At 40.5% G+C, this 20225-nt stretch overlaps 1 protein-coding gene across 3 annotated transcripts in view; it reads right to left on the bottom strand.

Annotated features, from left to right (window-relative positions):
- Window positions 1-20225, bottom strand: part of CACHD1 (cache domain containing 1) — a 229998-nt gene that overhangs the window by 42360 nt on the left and 167413 nt on the right. For 2 of the 3 annotated variants that reach the window (XM_061121692.1, XM_061121690.1), the window contains exons 6-10: window positions 18105-18249; window positions 16505-16721; window positions 15444-15509; window positions 10371-10520; window positions 5469-5702 (exon numbers count right to left, since the gene is read on the bottom strand). In XM_061121692.1, the coding sequence (XP_060977675.1) occupies window positions 5469-5702; window positions 10371-10520; window positions 15444-15509; window positions 16505-16721; window positions 18105-18249 (812 nt within the window). The remainder of the gene's footprint in view (window positions 1-5468; window positions 5703-10370; window positions 10521-15443; window positions 15510-16504; window positions 16722-18104; window positions 18250-20225) is intronic. The other variant, XM_061121691.1, reaches the window with a different exon arrangement.

A 20225-nucleotide genomic window follows, 5' to 3' on the forward strand; every position in this document is an offset into this window, starting at 1 on the left:
GGACTCTATTGTGACCCCATGAACTGTAGCCCGCCAGGCTCCTTTGTCCGTGGAAGCTTCCGGGCAAGAATACTGGATTGGATTGCCATTTCTTTCTCCAGGGGACCCTCCCAACCCAGGGATTGAACCCGTCTCCCATGTCTCCTGCATGGCAGGAGGATTCTTTACTGCTGAGCCACCAAGGAAGCTCACCTTACTCATTTCTAGGGGATGTTAAGTGAAAGAGATTATGGACAAAGGAAAGTTTATAAGGTATTCTACTTTATTAATGAATCCTATAAAAAACCAGAAAGATAATGAGAAAAATAAAACATAAAAAGGTACAGAATCTTATGATCTGGCCACTTAGAACTCTGAGCAGCTAAAGGAGACATTAAAATTCTAAGGGAATGTATTTCTAGTCACTTGGGCCAAGAGCTTGCAATTGTTTACGTAAATGGTCAGATAGTAGATATTTTAGGCTTTGTGAGCTATTTAACCTCTGGTGCGTATTTTTTGTTTCTTTTTTTCCTAAGAAATCTTTAAAAACATAAAAATCATTCTTAGCTCGCAGGCCATACAATAGGATAAATAGGGAAAGAGAAAAGCCAAGGGATGGAAGACCTACAGAAGTAGAAGGCATGAATAGTGGTCAATGCATTACCCGGAGCAGCAGAACATCTGGGCTGTCTTCTCACTTCTACTACTGATTTGGCGAAGACGTGCCACCTCTCTGAATGCGTCTCCTTGTGCATTGTATAGGGAGCTGAGAACAAAGTGATCTCTAGGAACCTGACAATTCTACAATCCCACGGTTCTAATGAGGTTGCAGAGTCGGACACAACTTAGCGACTGAACAGCAACAACATGGTTCTAAATAAAATTTAGAACAAAAAGACGGATAGTTTCTCTCCATCTTGCTCTTATGTCTTATAGTACTTGATGACATGTTCATGCCTACCAGCATGGCAGAGAGCCATTCTTTTATCAACACTTAGGAAAGGAATTAAAATCATCTTGAAGACTTCTACAGAGAGAATAGTGTCTGATGTCCACTCAAAGTATTATTGAGTTGTTGTGACTGCAAAGGCCAATTAAATGTACCACGTGGAAGGAAGAAGTGGATACAACACTGAAAAACCATGAAAAGTTATGCCTTGTTGTAAGACAAGTAAGTTCTGGGTATATAATGTACAGCACAGGGGCTATAGTTATAGTTATTAGTATTGAACATTTGAAAGTTGTTTTGGGTAGATCTTTAAAGTTCTTAACACAAGAAGTAAATTATAACCACATGAGGTGGTTTGTATACAGTAAGCTTATTGCAGTATTTCGCAATATATACAAATATCAAATCATCATTTTATACACTAAAACTATGCTCTGTTGTACGCTAATTATAACTCAGTAAGTCAGGTGGGCCTTAGAAAGCATCACTATGAACAAAGCCAGTGGATGTGATGGAATTCCAGATGAGCTATTTCAAATCCTGAAAGATGATGCTGTGAAAGTGCTGCACTCAATATGCCAGCAAATTTGGAAAACTCAGCCACATGACTGGAAAAGGTCAGTTTTCATTCCAATCCCAAAGAAAGGCAATGCCAAAGAATGCTCAAAGTACTGCACAATTGCACTCATCTCACACGCTAGTAAAGTAATGCTCAAAATTCTCCAAGCCAGGCTTCTGCAATACGTGAACCGTGAACTTCCAGATGTTCAAGCTGGTTTTAGAAAAGGCAGAGGAACCAGAGATCAAATTGCCAACATCCGCTGGATCATCGAAAAAGCAAGAGAGTTCCAGAAAAACATCTATTTCTGCTTTATTGACTATGCCAAAGCCTTCGACTGTGTGGATCACAATAAACTGTGGAAAATTCTGAAAGAGATGGGAATACCAGACCACCTGACCTGCCTCTTGAGCAACCTGTATGCAGGTCAGGAAGCAACAGTTAGAACTGGACATGAAACAACAGACTGGTTCCAAATAGGAAAAGGAGTACGTCAAGGCTGTATATTGTCACCCTACTTATTTAACTCATATGCAGAGTACATCAAGAGAAACGCTGGGCTGGAAGAAGCACAAGCTGGAATCAAGATTGCTGGTAGAAATATCAATAACCTCAGATATGCAGATGACACCACCCTTATGGCAGAGAGTGAAGAGGAACTAAAAAGCCTCTTGATGAAAGTGAACGAGGAGAGTGAAAAAGTTGGCTTAAAGCTCAACATTTAGAAAACTAAGATCATGGCATCTGATTCCATCACTTCATGGGAAACAGATGGGGAGACAGTGGAAACAGTGGCTGACTTTATTTTTTGGGGCTCCAAAATCACTGCAGATGGTGATTGTAGTCATGAAATTAAAAGACGCTTACTCCTTGGAAGGAAAGTTATGACCAACCTAGACAGCATATTAAAAAGCACAGACATTACTTTGCCAACAAAGGTCCATCTGGTCAAGGCTATGGTTTTTCCAGTGGTCATGTATGGATGTGAGAGTTGGACTGTGAAGAAAGCTGAGCACCGAAAAATTGATGCTTTTGAACTGTGGTGTTGGAGAAGACTCTTGAGAGTCCCTTGGATTGCAAAGAGATCCAACCAGTCCATCCTAAAGGAGATCAGTCCTGGGTGTTCATTGGAAGGACTAATGCTGAAGCTGAAACTCCAGTACTTTGGCCACTTCGTGCGAAGAGTTGACTCATTGGAAAAGACCCTGATGCAGGGAGGGATTGGGGGCAGGAGAAGAAGGGGAGGACAGAGGATGAGATGGTTGGATGGCATCACCGACTCGATGGGCATGAGTTTGAGTAAACTCTGGGAGTTGGTGATGGACAGGGAGGCCTGGCGTGCTGCGATTCATGGGGTCGCAAAGAGTCAGACACGACTGAGCGACTGAACTGAACTCAACTGAAGACAAGAAAAAAGAAGAGCTATGCAATGGGTATTTATTACAAATTCAAAAGCATTCTTTAAGTAGTCAATTTTCAGAATGCTATCTATTGGGTTTTTTTTTTTTATTTATTGGTTTTAAAGAAGCTTTTAAATATGAATTTTGGAGATTTTTGCTCAGGTATCCCTGGGCAAAGGGGTTATAAGTGATGGGAGCATTGCTATGAGGGCCAGAAGACAGAGTTCACAGTCTGTATGTCACATTCCCCTGGGCTCTAGTCAAAGAAAAGTCTTTTTCACAGAGCAGCAAAGTGCAACAGAAATACTCGGGGACCATATGCTCACTTCAAATTTCTGTTCTCCTCTGGACGTACTGAGAGCAAGCTTGATAAAAGAAAGGCAGTCTTACTTTTCAATTATCAATTTGGACAGAAGACTATTTATCCCATTGTGGCAAATAAAGTATGCTAAGCTCTTGCTACACTTAATGAAACCCCCATACACCCTCCCTACTTTAAAGTACACAGACTTGCATTTTAAAAGAAATATGTCTAGTAACTGATACTTGAATCTGTGAAGATTTTGAATTAGAGCCATCTAAACATGAGTTTCTTTAGACTCAGGGTCCCCTTGTCATGGAGTTAGAGGAAGTGTTACCCAGTAATTTCAGGGACTGAAAATGCAAAGATGAATGATATACTCTAGTAAGAGAATGCAGCAAATCAGCAAATAGTGATTGAAACCTACTACATGGGAGTCATAAAACAGGCCCTAAGGAATAAACTTTGGAAAGCATCAACTTTGCATATAATTTAATTTAAAGCATGGTAGCTTCTGGATGGAAAATTTTAGGAAGGGTCCCACTCTACGTGATACCACTAACGGTAACTGAACTTGACTACATAATCCACTCTGCTTGATTAGGACTCAGTTTCTACAACTGTCTCAATTCCTTTCACACAGAATTGTCATGTTCCATTGATCTATTTTTCTCTTATCTGATTAAAATACTTCTTGAGGGTGAGATATGTGTCTTATCCATCCTTGCCTGACAAAATACTTGACTGGCACTCAGCCACATTGGTAAAATGCATGAATTGTCATTCACATTTAAGACTTGACATTTCCATATTAAAGGAAATAACCTTATGTAAAGGCATGAGTTTCTATTCTATACACATCTGTTGGCCCTGCCCGAACTAGGAAGGAAAAAGAAATTGAGGTGTGGCAGTAGCTACCATGCTTCTTCCCTATAGAAAGAACATGTGTACCTAACTTCTATAAATCATAGCCTCTATAAGATTTATTACTTTTTATATGTGAGTTTTCTCTGAATATTTTGAAAATTTCTAGCAAATGGAACTTAAAAACAAGATCTCATATGGTGATGCTGTTTGCCTAGTAATTAGCTGCCTCTTAAACTTCCTTATCAAGAGAAGACGAGAGGGAAGGACATAGGGGAAAAGGATAAGCAAGAAATTGAGGAAGAAAAAATTGTATTTTTACTGAGCACATACTGTTGGCCTGGCTTTCCTGCAGATGCTTTAAATATACTAGTGCCTTTAATCTTCACAATTACTTTGATGGAAATGTTATTTTTACTACTTTAAAGACTAAAAATTTAATCCTATGAAGATTAAACACTTTACCTGACATCGTATTATGGGTAACTTGTGACATCAGGATATTAATGACAATAATAGTAGTAATAACAAAGTGAAGTGAAGTTGGTCAGTCGTGTCCAACTCTTTGTGACCCCGTGGACTGTAGCCCACCAGGCTCCTCTGTCCATGGGATTCTCCAGGCAAGAATACTGGAGTGGGTTGCCATTTCCTTCTCCAAGTAAGAACCAAAACAAAATAATAAACCTAGACCAGTTAATTATTACTGAAAGGTATTTTGGACACTAATAAATCTTATAAACTTAATAACCCAAAGACTTATTACGTGAAAGATGTGTTTTTGCAGATAACCAAATGTGAGTTAACAAGATTAAATACATTACCAAAAATAACAAATGGTAGAATAGGATTTGAAATCCTATCCACGTCAAGCCTGTATCTATTTGACTACACTATGTTGCCTTGCCTTTGATGCTGAATCCCAAGCACTTCTGTCTTATTTACCACTTGCTACGCAAAGTTACTCTTTAGTACCAAATTCACTTTTAGATTTGGGGGAATCCTCACAAAGCTTCTAGATGTGCCCATTATGTTTTTTTTTTAATTGTTTATTTTTAATTGGAGGATAATTGCTTTATAATGTTATATTGGTTTCTGCCATACATCAGCATGAATCAGCCGTAAGTGTACATAAGTTCCCTTCTTCTTGTATCTCCCTCCCACCTTCCATCCCAAGACCCATTATGTTGACTGAGGCTAGAGCAATGAGGAAGAAATGAGGCTGTGGATTTCTGCTCTAGAACACAGTACTCACTGGGCCAGTGGCGGGGAGGCTACACAATCCTTTGACCATAGAAAGAGATGCCCACTCCCTCTAATGCTCACATGGCAAATACTGAACAATATTTAAAAGTTACTGTTTGACTCATGTCCACTTCTTTTCATTTTCCTTCAGTAGGAAGTTTTCTCCTAACTCACCATCTCCCATCTCATCAGAGAAGGGGAGGCTAAAGACAGCTTCATCAATCATCCGGTTGGGAAGGTTGGTATAGAACCTGCCAACTGTGGTCTCCAGGTTACTCAGCTGGTTCAGCACCATCATGCTGCCCTTAATCACAGGCAAGGCTATCCGGTCCAGCACGCCATACTTCCCTGAGTTCTGTTCGGCCAGATCTCTCAGAAAAGCCAGCTCTTTCAAGCCAGTCACCCCATCTGAAATAGAAGGCCAAGGGAAGACAATGTAAAACAAAATGGTGTATATCCATAGGGTAACCTTGTCATTTAGATCTAATAAGGGTCTCAATGAGGTCTTGCAGGGCCAAAGGGATCTCTGCAGAGACAATCTGGACTCAGGACACAGATACCAGTTCCTGCAGAGGAACAAAGCTGAAGGCATGATCTTTCCTCAAATGGTAAAGAGGCCAAAGGAATTCTTCAAAAGGCAATGATGAAAAACACATGACTAAATAGAGGAGCCCCATTCAGCAAGGATTTCTTCCTTGAAAGTTTAATTATAAAATGTAAATTAGTTTTCTGCATTTAATATTTGAAAGCAAAAGTAATGATGAACAAGTCTGCATTTAATTTAAATTAGCAGATGAAGTTGTAAGAGTTTTAAAGGATTGAGGTTTACCATTTCATTTCTTACCTCTTTGCCTATTAAACACTTGCCAAAGTCTCATGCAACTAAATGAAAGAATTATGGATTGTATTTAGTGATGTCTCCAAACCCCATTTCTTTAAACTCACTTTAATTACAAATGTTTTCATGCTTTATATTATAGGGATAATACTGGATTTGATTTATTTAATATATATTTTTTTATGTTTAGAGAGTTTTAAAATCTTTGTAAAAGATTCAGGCATACTGGGATGTATTGTTCTACAACATCTGTAATCTATAGCACAAAAATAAATTTAATAAACCTTTTTTAATGTTTTCGTTTGCTATTGTTGGAACACAGTCAAAAGGATTAGTAACTGATCCCATATGGGTATCACTGTAAACAAATTCAAGTTATTTCAGTCACTACTGAAATTCTACCAATGAGTTTTAAAAAGATTTTTGCCTCATGTTCTTGAACTGTTTAGTCATTAAAAAATCTAAGAGTTCATGGTTCACCTACCTTCAGTGACTTTATCATTTTTTAATAGGAAATATATATATACTTCTAGCTTTGGAAGTCCATTTCTAAAATCATGGCAGGATCTAATGGATATAATTTCTTTCTTAACACACTGTATATAAATAATTTGGATTTTGCTCCACTCAGACAATGCTAAAGGAGAATCAGAATCAGACTATTGTTACCTTTGCTTGACACAGAATCGAAATGGGAGGTGAGTGGTATACTTCAGAGTAAAAGACAACACAAAAGATGTGATTGATCCCTGATCTTACACCCTTGAGAAGCTTACAGGAGTGAATGATAAAAGGAGACAATTTGAGGCAATAGAAACATTTCCTTTCTTTGCCATGAACTGCATGGCTCTTTCAAAATGTACAAGAAAAGTAACAAACAGGAATATCTACTAGACAAAGAGCACAGCACAAGACATCAAGATCGGGTTATTTTAGGTCACTCCACTACGAAGCATTGTGTAGGGGTGACAGAGAGTAAGCAGGGTGGCAGACTGGATTACTCTATCAACAGTGTGGTCATGCTGGAAACTACATTTCCCAGAATCCCCTTTCTTCTATGCTTCCAGGTTAAACGTGGCCCGAAAGTGAAGTGCTGTAACTGGAGAGGTGAAGTGAGAGATGTTAAGAGACAGACACAGAGGGACCTGAAAGTTCCAGTTCATTCCACTCTTCTGATTTGTGTTCCCTTTCCCAACTGCTGGCTTACTCACCAAGGGCAACCCAGCCAAGGGCAGGCTCACTCCGGATGCTTCACTGAGAATTCAGAGAGAGAGCAGCCACAGAGGGACAACAAGCTCTCAGACTTCTACACCAGACTTCCCACCCTTTGCAGTGTCCTAGCCTCCAGATATCCTTGCAAACTTTAACTTGTTCACCCAGATCAGAGCTGGTTAATAACCTTTGAGTTGTCAATTCCTCTTTTTGCATCTTTACTCTTCCAGTCCCCCCCCCCAATTGTGTACATTCTTATTCTCTTATTTTAAATTGAGGTATTGTGTTGGTTTCAGGTGTACGACAAAGTGATTCAGTTATATATATATATACTTATATATATTTTTCAGATTACTTTTCAATATATGTTATTACAAGATATTGAATATGGTTCCCTGCATTACACAGTAAATCTTTGTTGTTTATCTATTTTATGTATAGTATGATCTGTTGGAGAAGGCAATGGCACCCCACTCCAGTACTCTTGCCTGGAAAACCCCATGGACGGAGGAACCTGGTAGGCTGCAGTCCATCGGGTCGCTACGAGTCAGACATGACTGAGCGACTTCACTTTCACTTTTCACTTTCACACATTGGAGAAGGAAATGGCAACCCACTCCAGTGTTCTTGCCTTGAGAATCCCAGGGATGGGGGAGCCTGGTGGGCTGCCGTCTATGGGGTTGCACAGGGTCGGACACGACTGAAGTGACTTAGCAGCAGCAGGATCTGTTAATCCCATACTCCTAATTTATCCCTCCCTGATACCTTTTCCCTTGGGTAACTGTAAGTTTGTTTCCTATGTCTGTGAATCTGTTTCATATATAGATTCACTTGTATTATTTTTATTTTTTTTAAGATTTCACATATAAGTGATATCATATTTGTCTTTCTTTATCTGACTTACTTCAGACTTAATTCTCCAGGTTCATCCATGTTGCTGTAAATGGCAATGTTTCATTCTTCTTTATGGCTGAGTAATTTCCATTGCACACATTTACCACATCTTAAACCAATCATCTGTTGATGGGCAATTGGGTTATTTCCATGTCTTTGTTATTATTAATAGTACTGCTATGAACTTTGGGGTGCATGTATTTGTTTTTTTTTTTGAATTTGAGCTTTTGCTTCTCAGAAGTTTATGAGTGGGATTGCTAGATCATATGGTAGCTCTATTTTTAGTTTTTTAAGAAACTTCCATACTGTCTTCTACAGTGGCTGCACCAATTTACATTCTCATCACTAGTACATGTTCTTATTCTGATAATAAACTTGATAGACCACAATTTTCACTGTGATTCTGCGTCCCTATTTGAACTGGCAGAATTAAGGGAATGTGTCAATCCTCTTGAGCAATGTTCAGAGATACTTCTCAGAGAGGTGTGTCAGGCTAGCTTATGGGAAGAAAGAGAAAAGATGAGAGTGGTTAGGGGAAGTAACCAGAAGTTTCAAAAAGTGGAATTATCAGGGGCACAGCAAGTGCACATGATACTCCCATGGGAAGATCCAGGACCAGTGAAGAGATGGGTGACTGCAAGAAACCTGCTCAGTATCTGCCTGAGCAGACCTTCAAAACACATGGGAAAGGCGTGATCACTTCCTTTTATGTTTCCTTACACCTGTTCTATTGTCTTTAATTCATTTGCCTTGTCTGTCTTCCTCACTGGGTCAAGGGCTTCTTGAAGACAAGAGGTGTTGTATAATACAGCTCTAAGACCTCAGCTCACTCTGTTTTATATGGTATGTGCTTCATAAGCACAACATATCTTGCGTATTTATTATCAGAGCACCCCTATGGAGATTTTATTCTTTTCATTTGACAGATCAAAGTGAGGCCCCCCAAGAGATTAAGTAACTAGCCATAAGCCACATGGCTAGCAAATGCAGACTGAAACTGAAAACCTCTAGACATCAGCCCCTGTGTTTTTCCATGTGCAAGGAGTCCACAAAATATCTGGAAAACAATCATGCTGGCCTAAATACAGATTCCTGGAACTTATTTAGGAGGGTCTGATCACAAATCTGTAGACACCGCCTGGGAGTCTGCATTTAAAGATGAATCTACAAGTAATCCTTATCCCATTAAAATATAAGAGTCAGTGCCCCTCAAGCCAGCTGGTTCTGCATGGAAATCTGGAAGTGGAGAGGGGAGATAAGAGACCACGGGTGAGGAGGACCCTAAATCAAGACGTGTTCTCTCAAAAACAAGAGAATGGGGCCACTTTGAACACTGAGAGGAAGGGGCCCAAAGAAGAAAAGGAAGAGCTGTGTATTCATAGGTGTGGGGGAGGGGGGAGGTACACGATACAGCAGGGAGCTAGAAAATTGGGCTGTCGTCAGACTGCAGGATGGTCAAGTTGCTGAAGGGAAACTACTGAGTATTCCATCAGATTTGTCAGTTTAGTAAACTCTCTCACAGACTGATTTAACAGCCCCACAATCAACCTTAATGAGCACCTAGCAAGTGCCTGGCTCCATCCTGGGTGCTCACTGTATGTCAGGGTTAGTCTTCACAAGAACTCTGTCAAGTAGACACATCTCATTGCCATGACACAGCTACGCAAGGGGATAGGGAGAAAGCGGCACAGGAAGCTTCAGCTGGTGATTCTGCAGGTAAATGTGATATTCACAGTCCTGGTTTTACAGAACAATCTAGGTTAGTACTTGGGCTTCCTGATCTTAAATCAATGAGATAAGTTAATAAGCTCCATACAGTATCAAAACCCAAGTATATACGGAGAAACCAAAAAAAAAAAAAAAAAAAAAAAACAGGGGGGGGGCGGTCGCTGCACAGATGCCTGTGTAAGACTGTGTAACTGCAGAAGTTTTAGAAATGAAGAGCCGGCTGGACATCCTGACACATGCCCTGAGTACCCATATAAGGGGGAGAAAGCTGGGTTTGGGAAGGAATCTGCTCCTTATATCGTCATCAAAGCACCCTGTGATGGTTCTTTCTTATTTTCTTAAAGCAGCATGCACTTAGAGAGAACATTTTATCTGAAGGAAAAGGATCTCGAAATACTACCTACCGTTCATGAGGGCGTAGGTGAGAATCATTACAGAGTTGTTTAGAAAGCTATTTTCTTCATTGATGACACGGAGAGTCGCCTTTTTATCTTCTTCTGAAGAGTCCTTTGATGTAATGCCAGCGGACAGGTAAATGATGACCATGTCTGTATCTAAACAAACACATACAAACTGAATGTTACATCAGAGGCTGGCTAAAGGCAGCAACTCAAGTTTCTCTTCCACTGGACTTTCCTGCCTCAAGGACCTGCTGGGCCCAATCTTCTTACTCATGCCCTTCTGATGCTAAGCTTTCATCTCCCTGCTTCTGTGGCTCTTCCATCCTGCCTGTTCTGGGCCACGAGGCCTCATTTAGCCAGTGTCAGGTAAAGAGATGCTCCTAATGAGTTTACTAGATCAAAGAAGGCAAGTTCCTCCAGGCATCCACGGTTGTGGTAATTCAACCATCACAGATGGAGGTCTCTTCTGCCTTCTGAAATAGAGCATTCAGAACCTGATTTACTCTTTCCTCAGTGACCTAGGATCTTCACCAGGAATATACATTTTGGGGGAACTAGGCTTTAAAATGATGGTTCTTCCAGAGACTACTGAGATTTGCAAGGTTATCTGTCTCTATGCTAAGCAGTTCCAAAAAAACATTTCTGTTTTAAAATTCATCAGTGTAGAAGAGCAGTAAAAAAAGAAAAAAAAATGTGGACATAGGAGCCAAGTTGCCTGTGTCCACATCTCAGCTGTGCTGCTTTCAAGTAGTGTCTGAGTAGATTACCTAACCTTTCTATGCTAAAATTTCATTATCTAAAACAAAATGAGGATAATGACAATATTTACATCATAGGGTTGCTATGAGGGCTAATTGGTTAATTTCAAAGTGAAAGCAAAAGTATGATGCTAAATAGAAAATAAAAGAAAGAAACTTTAACACAAAACAAAAAAGAAAACCCTTGTATTGGCATGAAGAAGCACCTAGACTCTAGAGTAAAATGACTCTCCAGCTAGGGCTAATGACTGAGAACTCATCGTAGCTCACAGTGAAAACTTCTTTCAAGAGGAGTTCCTCAAAAATTAAAGTGGTAGATTTCCTATCACTAAAGATGCAAGGGCTGAATGACAGCTTTAATGGATGGAGGACAGTAAGCCAGCTGTGTTTTATACTGTCTTTTTAACCTAAGGTTCTCTGATTCAGTATCTATTTTTAAGGTAACCTACACAGATGTTCTTTTAATGGAGAAATAATGATTGATATGCTATATGCTTGTTTCTTTAGGTTCTTATGGTTGTCATTCATCTGAGATTGCTTTCTATTTACTGGGGTAGGCAGCCTCCAGGTTGGTCCCCCAATGATCCCACTTCCTGATATTCACATCGCTGTGTGGTATCTCTTTGAGGGCAGACTGGATTTAATGACCAGCTTCTTGTGAACAGAATGCAGCAGAGGTCATGGGGTGTCAAGAGATGGATTAGGTAACAGAAAGACCATGGCTTCCACCTGTGTGCTCTCTCTTGGGTAAGCCAGAGAGAATGTTGTGAGCTAGCCTATGGAGAGGCAAGGAACTGAGGCCCTCAGAATCGAATCCGCCAGCAACCATGTGAGTGAACTCAGCAGCAGATCTTTCCCAAGTTGAACTCTGAGATGACAGCCTCTCTGGCCAACAGTCTGATCACAACCTCATAAGATACCTTTGGGCAGAGGCACTCAAACATGCTGTGCCCAGATTCCTTACGTATAAACACTGAGATAATAAATGATTATTGTCTTAAGCCACTGGGTGTTGGGTAATTTATTATCCAGGAACAGATTATTAAAAAAATTATCCTAACAATGATGAGAATACAATGACTGAATTTTCTTCCAATTGAAAATTTCCATTTTAGACTCTTTATCATGCAGAATTGAATAAAAACAACTTGATGCTTTTGAACTGTGGTGTTGAAGAAGATTCTTGAGTCCCATTGGACCAAAAGGAGATCCAACCAGTCCTTCCTAAAGGAAATCAGTCCTGAATATTCACTGAAAGGACTGATGCTGAAGCTGAAGCTCCAATACTTTGGCCACCTGATGCAAAGAACTGACTCATCGGAAAAGACCCTGATGCTGGGAAGGATTGAAGATGGGAGGAGAAGGAGATGACAGAGGATGAGATGGTTGGATGGCATCATCACCAATGCGATGCACATGAGTTTAAGTAGGCTCCGGGAGTTGGTGATGGCAGGGAAGCCTGACATGCTGTAGTCCATGGGGTCACAAAGAGTCGGACATGACTAAGCGACTGAACTGAACTGAAGACTTAATATATAAGAAAGCTTTAAAGCTAATTTTGATGCTTGAAGAATTCTTTAATAAATATAAATTGCAAATTTAAATTACTTATTTATTCATCAGAAATTAGGGTATGAAAGCTGATGTAAAATCACTAGGGAATATCCTGGTCTTAACCTAGATGTCAGTCTTTTTTCAATGTTGTAAACACAGTCCTATAAATTTTTTTTTTTTTTTTAGGATGTAAAACAGCTCACTTAAGTTTCAGACTGGGAAAAAAATACTAGGGTCATACAGATATATCATAAAATAAAGTATGATCTAAAGTATGAGACAAACCAACACATGTGAGAAATTCCTGGACACTTTTAAGACTGACCTAAAGTGAACCCTTGGGTTTTCTTACTTGGCTTTATGATTCTGGATAAAATACGCTGTCACTGACAGCTGGTGTTAGGCATAGGCCCATGACTGGAAAGCCAGAGGCCTGCAGCTCCTTTAGCTGCCAAGTGTTATTTTCTTTCCATCCCAACAATAAGATACAAGTTCTGCAAGCATTCTCTCTGTCTCTGCCCAGCCCCTGTCTCTGTTCCTGCCTCATCCTTAGGCAAAACTGAGCTATTTTTCTATTTTTAAAGATCAGATCTGCCAAATTTGCTCTGATGTATTTTTCTACTTACTAGGGTATCCCCGCTCTAATCACTCATGGGAACATTAAGTCTTGTGATTAGTAATGTTAGGGGTGAATCATTACAGACAATTGGGGCAGAGCAAAGACAAAGCATGTACCTGGAAAAAAAGATAACCCTCTCCATGTGACAAGTCCCTGTGTAAGCCACCAGCATTCCTTGGGATCAATGTCAAAGTGGGAAGAACAATCCAAATTTGGACTTTGCCCATGGCATTAGATCCCCACTCCTAACCATCATATTCCTTCTGCTACAAAATGATCCCTCAACCGGTTACCCCCAAAATAAACCTAGAAAAAAAGTCCAAATGTGTTGATGGTATCTGTTACAGATCTACCATGGGGTTGAAAAGAGCCAGCACTGAATAAAAGTTTTAGTTTTTCTTATTAGTGCAAAGCAAATTAGCACAAAGCCACCATGACTTGGCCATGTGGCCCTTGTTCATATGGCTGTCAACATGGGTCAGATACTTGGTTTTCATGCACAGACTAATCCTTCCAATAACCTTATAAGGTAGGTCTTACTCATTGAGAAAATCCTACTAAATGGTCTTCAAAAAGTGCCAGGTAAACAGTAGAGTAGATAATAAATACTTGCCTGTGGAGTGAACACAAGTTCTGATGTACCGTATAAATTCGTAAGAGGAGTATGTAGACCCTTCACTATGCTATAGCCAAGGTGACTAATGGTCCTTGACTGTCTCTGGGCTAGGGGTCAAATTGGGATGTCTAGGGTATCTGTGCTCCTTTAGATAGAGCAATAAGCCTTAAAGGAAACTGAATATCATTATAATCACAGCTAATCTGTACTTAATATTTATGATGAGATACTGGATCTTATTATCACCCTCAGTTTGCAGATGGGGGAAACCAGACCTGGAGAAATCAAGTAATTTACACAAGTTTCAAAAAATTTCAGAGAAGGCATTTGAACACACATTGGTTGACATTCAAAATCTGCATACTTAACTACTATGTAACATTGCTTGAAAGCACTTCAAACCTCTCCTTAATAAACCAGGTAATACTAATTCCTGACATGTTTCATTATGTAGCCTAATTTGGGTTTTTCTTTCTTTGAACTACCAGTAGACACTGTAAAATGGAAGCCTGTGAGATAAACTTTAGAAATATCTTACTTGACCTAGAAAAAGACCCTTTTTCACATCTAAAAAATAGTCCCATCAAAATGTGTCCAAATCAGTGACTCTTCTTGCCATGTTTTTGCTTGCCAACATTAGGAAAATCCCCCAAAACCCAAAGGAGAAATGTTTCCTGCCAAAGCAGCTTTCTGCTAACATACAGTGCAGGAAGGTTAGTAAGAAGAGGTTTAATGAAGTCTCTATTGACAGTTTTAAAGCTGGAACAAATGACAACATTTGAAAAATCAAGGGGTTTCACATAAAAATCCAGATTTCTGGCTTCTCTTAAAACAGAAGATCTGGCAACACTGGACAGGCACTCCTGCAAGGCTGAACAGAAGAGCAGCTGCCTTCTTGATTAGGATACTCTCTCTAGCTGTCTGCACTCCCCAAACGAGCCCCAAACCTTATCTTGAGCTCCCTTGACACCTCACTGCCTGGGCTTCTCTCTATTACTTGGACAGTGTCATCACCAAAATTGGACTTCATCTCTAAAGATAGTTTGAGAACTGAACAATCAAGTAAAAGGAGCACGTCTGATGAGGAATGCTGACAGGCAGATAACAGCTGGTGAAGGGCATCCACAGATCAATGGCATTGGCCAACTAGCCAATCTGTCTTGACTGATCAAGAGGCCAACCTTATCCTTTGGCTTCATTGAACTAGGGACAACTTTACACTCAGGCATCCTGTAATATTGGTTATGGATAGCTGGTGCTTGCCAGGGTTAGTAGGCAAAATTCTAAGATGACCCTGAAGACCCACACTCTTATATGATCCCCTACTCTTGAGTATGAGCATGACCAGTAATTTGCTTCTGATCAACAGAATATGGCAAAGGTAATGGGATATTATTCCTGTGATTGTGCTACATATATGGCAAAGATGGAGGGATTCTGCAGATGTAGTTAAGGTCTTAATAAGTTATCCATGAGGGAGAGTAGTTTGTTTAAATCAGAAGAGTGAGCCTGATAAGATCAGATGAAACCTTTAAAAGAGGGTCCAAGTCTTCTCCGACATCCAGGGCTGGAAGGAAAGATGCTCTCCTCCTGACCTTGAAGAAGCAAGTAGACATGAGTTTTACAATTGGAAAGAAATAAATTCTGCCAACGGTTGAGCTTGGAGAGGACTCTGAAACTCAGATGCAACCACAGACCTGGCTGATATCTAGACTGCAGCCTTATATAATCCTAAACAGAGAAGCAACGGATGGACTCCTGTCCCATGGAAGCTGTGAGATAACAATATAGAGAAACGTAAAAATGAGACACCATCTACCACCATTACCTGTAATAATTACTGTAGCTTCTTTCAGGGGCTCATCTTGTGCCAGCACTAAGCTGGGCATTTATCAATGCTGTCTTAGTTTTAATGCAGACACATTGAAGAGCTTGAAAATATATTCATTAAATTTATCTCAATAGGGTACAATCATTAAAAAACAAAAAAAAAAACAACAAACAGATTTTCAAATATAAAAGAGAAAACGACATAGATTCCTTTCAGTGGTTTCAAAGCATGGGTCTTATTTCAAATATCCTTTCCTTTCCTTTAGCCTGCATCCTAATTCCAGATTTTCTTTAATACATGAAAATTAAATTAGAGTGCTTTTGTACATTTGAAGGGCTGTGCTCATCTAAATGACAGTTGGTTAGAGGAAGGAAGGATCAAGGCAAGAATTCAGGCTGCCCTGTTTTTGCACACATGTGCACAAGCAGACAGTCACTGTAAGTGAGGTGGACAATTAGCATTAAAAAGGATGTGGATACTCTCCAGGGAAATAAACAAGGATATGTTCCTGATAAAAGGGCAGGAAGATGAGGCTCAGGGACTAAAGAAATCATGCAGAGTACCTTTGATTGGAAAAGATGAGAAAATCTAGTAAGTTCCTAGTATTAGATGATAATATGACAACACAAGAAATTTTTATCCTGTCAGTTTAGGCAAAACCCCCTCTGGACATAGTTGCGTGATCAGTTAACAATATATTTCTATCACCATCATTTATCTAGTTTATGAGCTCCATGCCAGAAGAGCAAAGGCACTTACTTGCTTGGAATTTGGTGCTGTTGTTTGTGCTTCGAATCAGCTGAAATGCCTTTTGAAATCCCACTGCATGCTGGGTAGGGCTGTCCAAGGACTTGACGCTGCTGACGAAGGTGGACATCTTCCTTTTCGTCTCACTGGTGGCCGGTGACAGAAACGTCTTATAGCACTGGTCAAGGGAGCAAGTCCTGACGGTGTCTGCCACCGTCAATACGGAAATCTGGAGGGGAAAACACACACACAGGCAAACAAAAACTTGTTATTCTGCCAAGGAAAAGTGTTTTACATTTCAGAAGAGCCTGCAAGGTGAGAAGTCCTACAGGACAGTTTTGAAGAGTTTAAAAATAAAAGCCCAGAGGCATCAATCTACCATATTTGAAGAACAGTTAAAGATTGGTAAGGGACACAGATTCAGACCCTAGAGTTTTGTTTTTGTTCCAAGATGGTGTTCGTCTAGAACATTAAAAACAATATTTAACACAGAGAAAAATCTTGACAAGTACTAACGATCATTTTCCAACTGGAGGTGGGGTGAGGGTAACAGTAAAGGGTACGTGTGTGTGTGTTTAAATATATTTTTTTGATGTGGACTATTTTTAAATTGTAATTCAATAATTTTTTACAATAATGCTTCTGTTTTATGTTTTTTGGGGGTGCGGGCCCTGAGGCATGTGGAATCTTGGCTCCCCAACCAGAGATTGAAGCTGCACCCCCTGCATTGGAAGGCAAAGTTTTAACCAATGGACTGCCAGGTAAGTCCTGGGTGTGTGTTTTAAACAATTAGATTAGTGAGCAAAACCTTAGGAGATGGAAAAGTAAAATGTCTACAGGTGATAGATTATCATTAGCTGGAAACACAGCTATCTCTAAGGTGTCCTAAAGATTAATAAACCTCTAGCAGCCTTCTTTTATCCCTCCCCTCCTATCAATCTTGAGACAAAGTCTGGCCACTCACCAGTGTCCAAGCCTTCACCTTGTTCCTCCCTAGTATAACTAGCAGTGTGAAAGTTACAGCTAATTAGCCGTCTTAACAGAAGCCATTAAGGAAGTGCAAGACTCAGTTTGGTGGAACTGAATTGAAATTGAAAGTGAAAGTTGCTCAGTCATATCCAACTCTGGGACCCCATGGACTATACAGTTCATGGAATTCTCCAGGCCAGAATACTGGAGTGGGTAGCCTTTCGCTTCTCCAGGGGATCTTCCCAACCCAGGTCTTCTGCATTGCAGGCGGATTCTTTAGCAGCTGAGCTACAAGGGAAGCTCAAGAATACTGGAGTGGGTAGCCTATCCCTTCTCCAGCGGATCTTCCCGACCCAGGAATTGAACCGGGGTCTCCTGCATTGCAGGTGGATTCTTTATCAACTGAGCTATCAGGGAAGCCCAGTTTGGTGGGAGTGGTTTTAAAACGAGATCTGAAACTAGTATTGGCAGCTACTTCCTCAGACACAAGAATAAAAAGTAAACCACTCTGTTTTCTCAAAGCCATTTTTAGAGGTGGACTGAAAAATACATACCATAAAACACAAAGTGTTTTTAAAAGGGTGTTCAAGAAAGACCCAATGCTAGTGGGAAGGGTAGAGGGAGTCATTGGGGTCATCGATACCTTGTCGTGTTCATCGATGGCGCTAAGGATGACTTGAGCAGCATCCTTGGCGATCTGAAGCTGCGTGTCTGTGACCGAGGCCCCGTGGTCCAGGATCACTACTACGTGCTTTGACTGTGGCCGGACGGTAGAGACGTAGATCGGTCTAGAAGGGCAAGAAGCTCTCAGGGGTCACTCCTGGTTTAGCAGAAAGGATTGGACCTAACACAGCTGTGAGTGCTACATGGGCAGGCATGCTGGCCTCTGTGTGTTTCAGGGGGGATGGCACGAGGGTGGAGAGACCAGCATGGAATGAGAAAACTATCCTGGTACATTGAAAACAGCATCTCAAGACCATCATGGGTGTCTGCACAACCGGGACTGGTGACTTCTGTCTTCCAAAGATTAGAGAAACTGGAAGAAAATTTTAAGAAGCAAAGCCTTTGGAAGACTGGCTTTTTCAGCCTGTGGGCAAGTCTACCCTCCCAGGAAAAAGACCTGGTGGCCCAACAGGCAGCAGAGACATACCAGCAGGGAGAAAAAAGCCCAGTTTTTCAGTGCTGAGTCCTCTGCAGACTTTGAGAGGGGCTTGGCTAAAACCGAGGCAGCCTATCATTTGTGAGCTTGCTGAGCACCTCTGAATAGCAGGTTTCGTTTCTCTCTCCCCAGACAAAAGCCACTGCTAGGAGGGTTCTTTCTTTTCCGTACCGAAGCCATTTATACAGGTCAGCCACCAAAAGGCCCCTTATCAGAGATTTAAAACCGTGCCACCAGATTTGTCCAAGCCTGTGATAGCCACTCTTCTTGCCAGGTTTTTGTTTGCCAACATTAAGAAGAGTGGGTGGGGGTGGATAGGGGAACTCCAAAGGAGAAAAATCTCCCATCAAAGCGGCCTTCTGTGAGTGTGCAGTGCAGGCAGGTTTGTGAGAAGAGGTTTAATGAGGTCTCTATTCACAGTTTTAAAGCTGGAACAAATTAGAGGGAGCTTAAGAGAGCAAATCAGCCTCGAGAGAATTCTCTCCTTTATGGACACCCTTAAAACACTAGATTTTTCCATGAAATGTTAGATGCCAGCTGAGTCACAAAAGCCTGGGCACAAATTAAGAAATACAGGCAAAGCACCAAAAAACTCAAAATTGGGCCAAGTTTACACTAATTGTTCTCAAGCCAAAAGTCCTACATTAATACTGAGGTACTACTATATTTTCACCAGTGAATACCATTCAGCCAAGTAAGGAAATAGAATAAAGAGAATCCAAAATTGGTGGCTACAGAAACGAAGAAGACAGCAGAAATAAGGAAATCCGTCTATCCCAACATTGACAACCATGTCAAATACTGAACTTTTAGGTCCTCCAAGTTAGGGGAGTAGATTTTTTTTTTTTTAATGACATACCTCCTCTTTTCCAATTCAACTCACATAAATGAAAAGCAGAATATGTCTGCATGCTGTCAGAGTAAATTGTTAAAAACTGCTTTAATGGGATACATAAATAGCAGCATTATATGTACAATCTGGGAGGTGGTCCTCACAGTGAGATTGGTTCCTTTCTGGAATGCTCTGAAAACCCACTCCACACTCTGCAAAAGCCTCAGACGACAGGTAAAGAGATGATAACAGCAATCTATGAGGAGAGAAACTCAGAATATTTAGCCAAGGGAACAGAGGCTTCAGGATTGATTAATGCCTTTTTAGGGGGAGAGAACTGTGAAACCTTCTGAGTGAAGGTAAATGTTAATTTGTGACAAGGTGCTAAAGCAGAATGTCATCTAACCTATCTTCTTAGAAGTAAATGAGAACTGGTTGGTTCAAAGTGTCTTTGGCCTCTCCTGAGAGATGAGCCGGCCTAGAATCCAAGGTCATGGACTCTGGTACAGTCTCCAAGATGCTCAAGTCTTCACCATGCTGTCTATGGAAGGAATGGAAGAAACCATACAAATGATATAAATGTCCTTCTAGGAGAAGCACAGAGGGAGTATTTTCCCCGGGGATAATTTTAGGTATAATTTACTTTTTGCTTCTGATATTGAGATGTAATTGACACACAGCTCTGTGTATGTTTAAGGTATACAGCAGCACCCTGGTAGGACTTACATGCATCATGAAGTGATTATCACAGTAAGTTTAGTGAATAGATATAA

Source organism: Dama dama, chromosome 20 (assembly GCF_033118175.1).
Source record: "Dama dama isolate Ldn47 chromosome 20, ASM3311817v1, whole genome shotgun sequence".
In the NCBI taxonomy this organism is placed as follows: domain Eukaryota; kingdom Metazoa; phylum Chordata; class Mammalia; order Artiodactyla; family Cervidae; genus Dama; species Dama dama.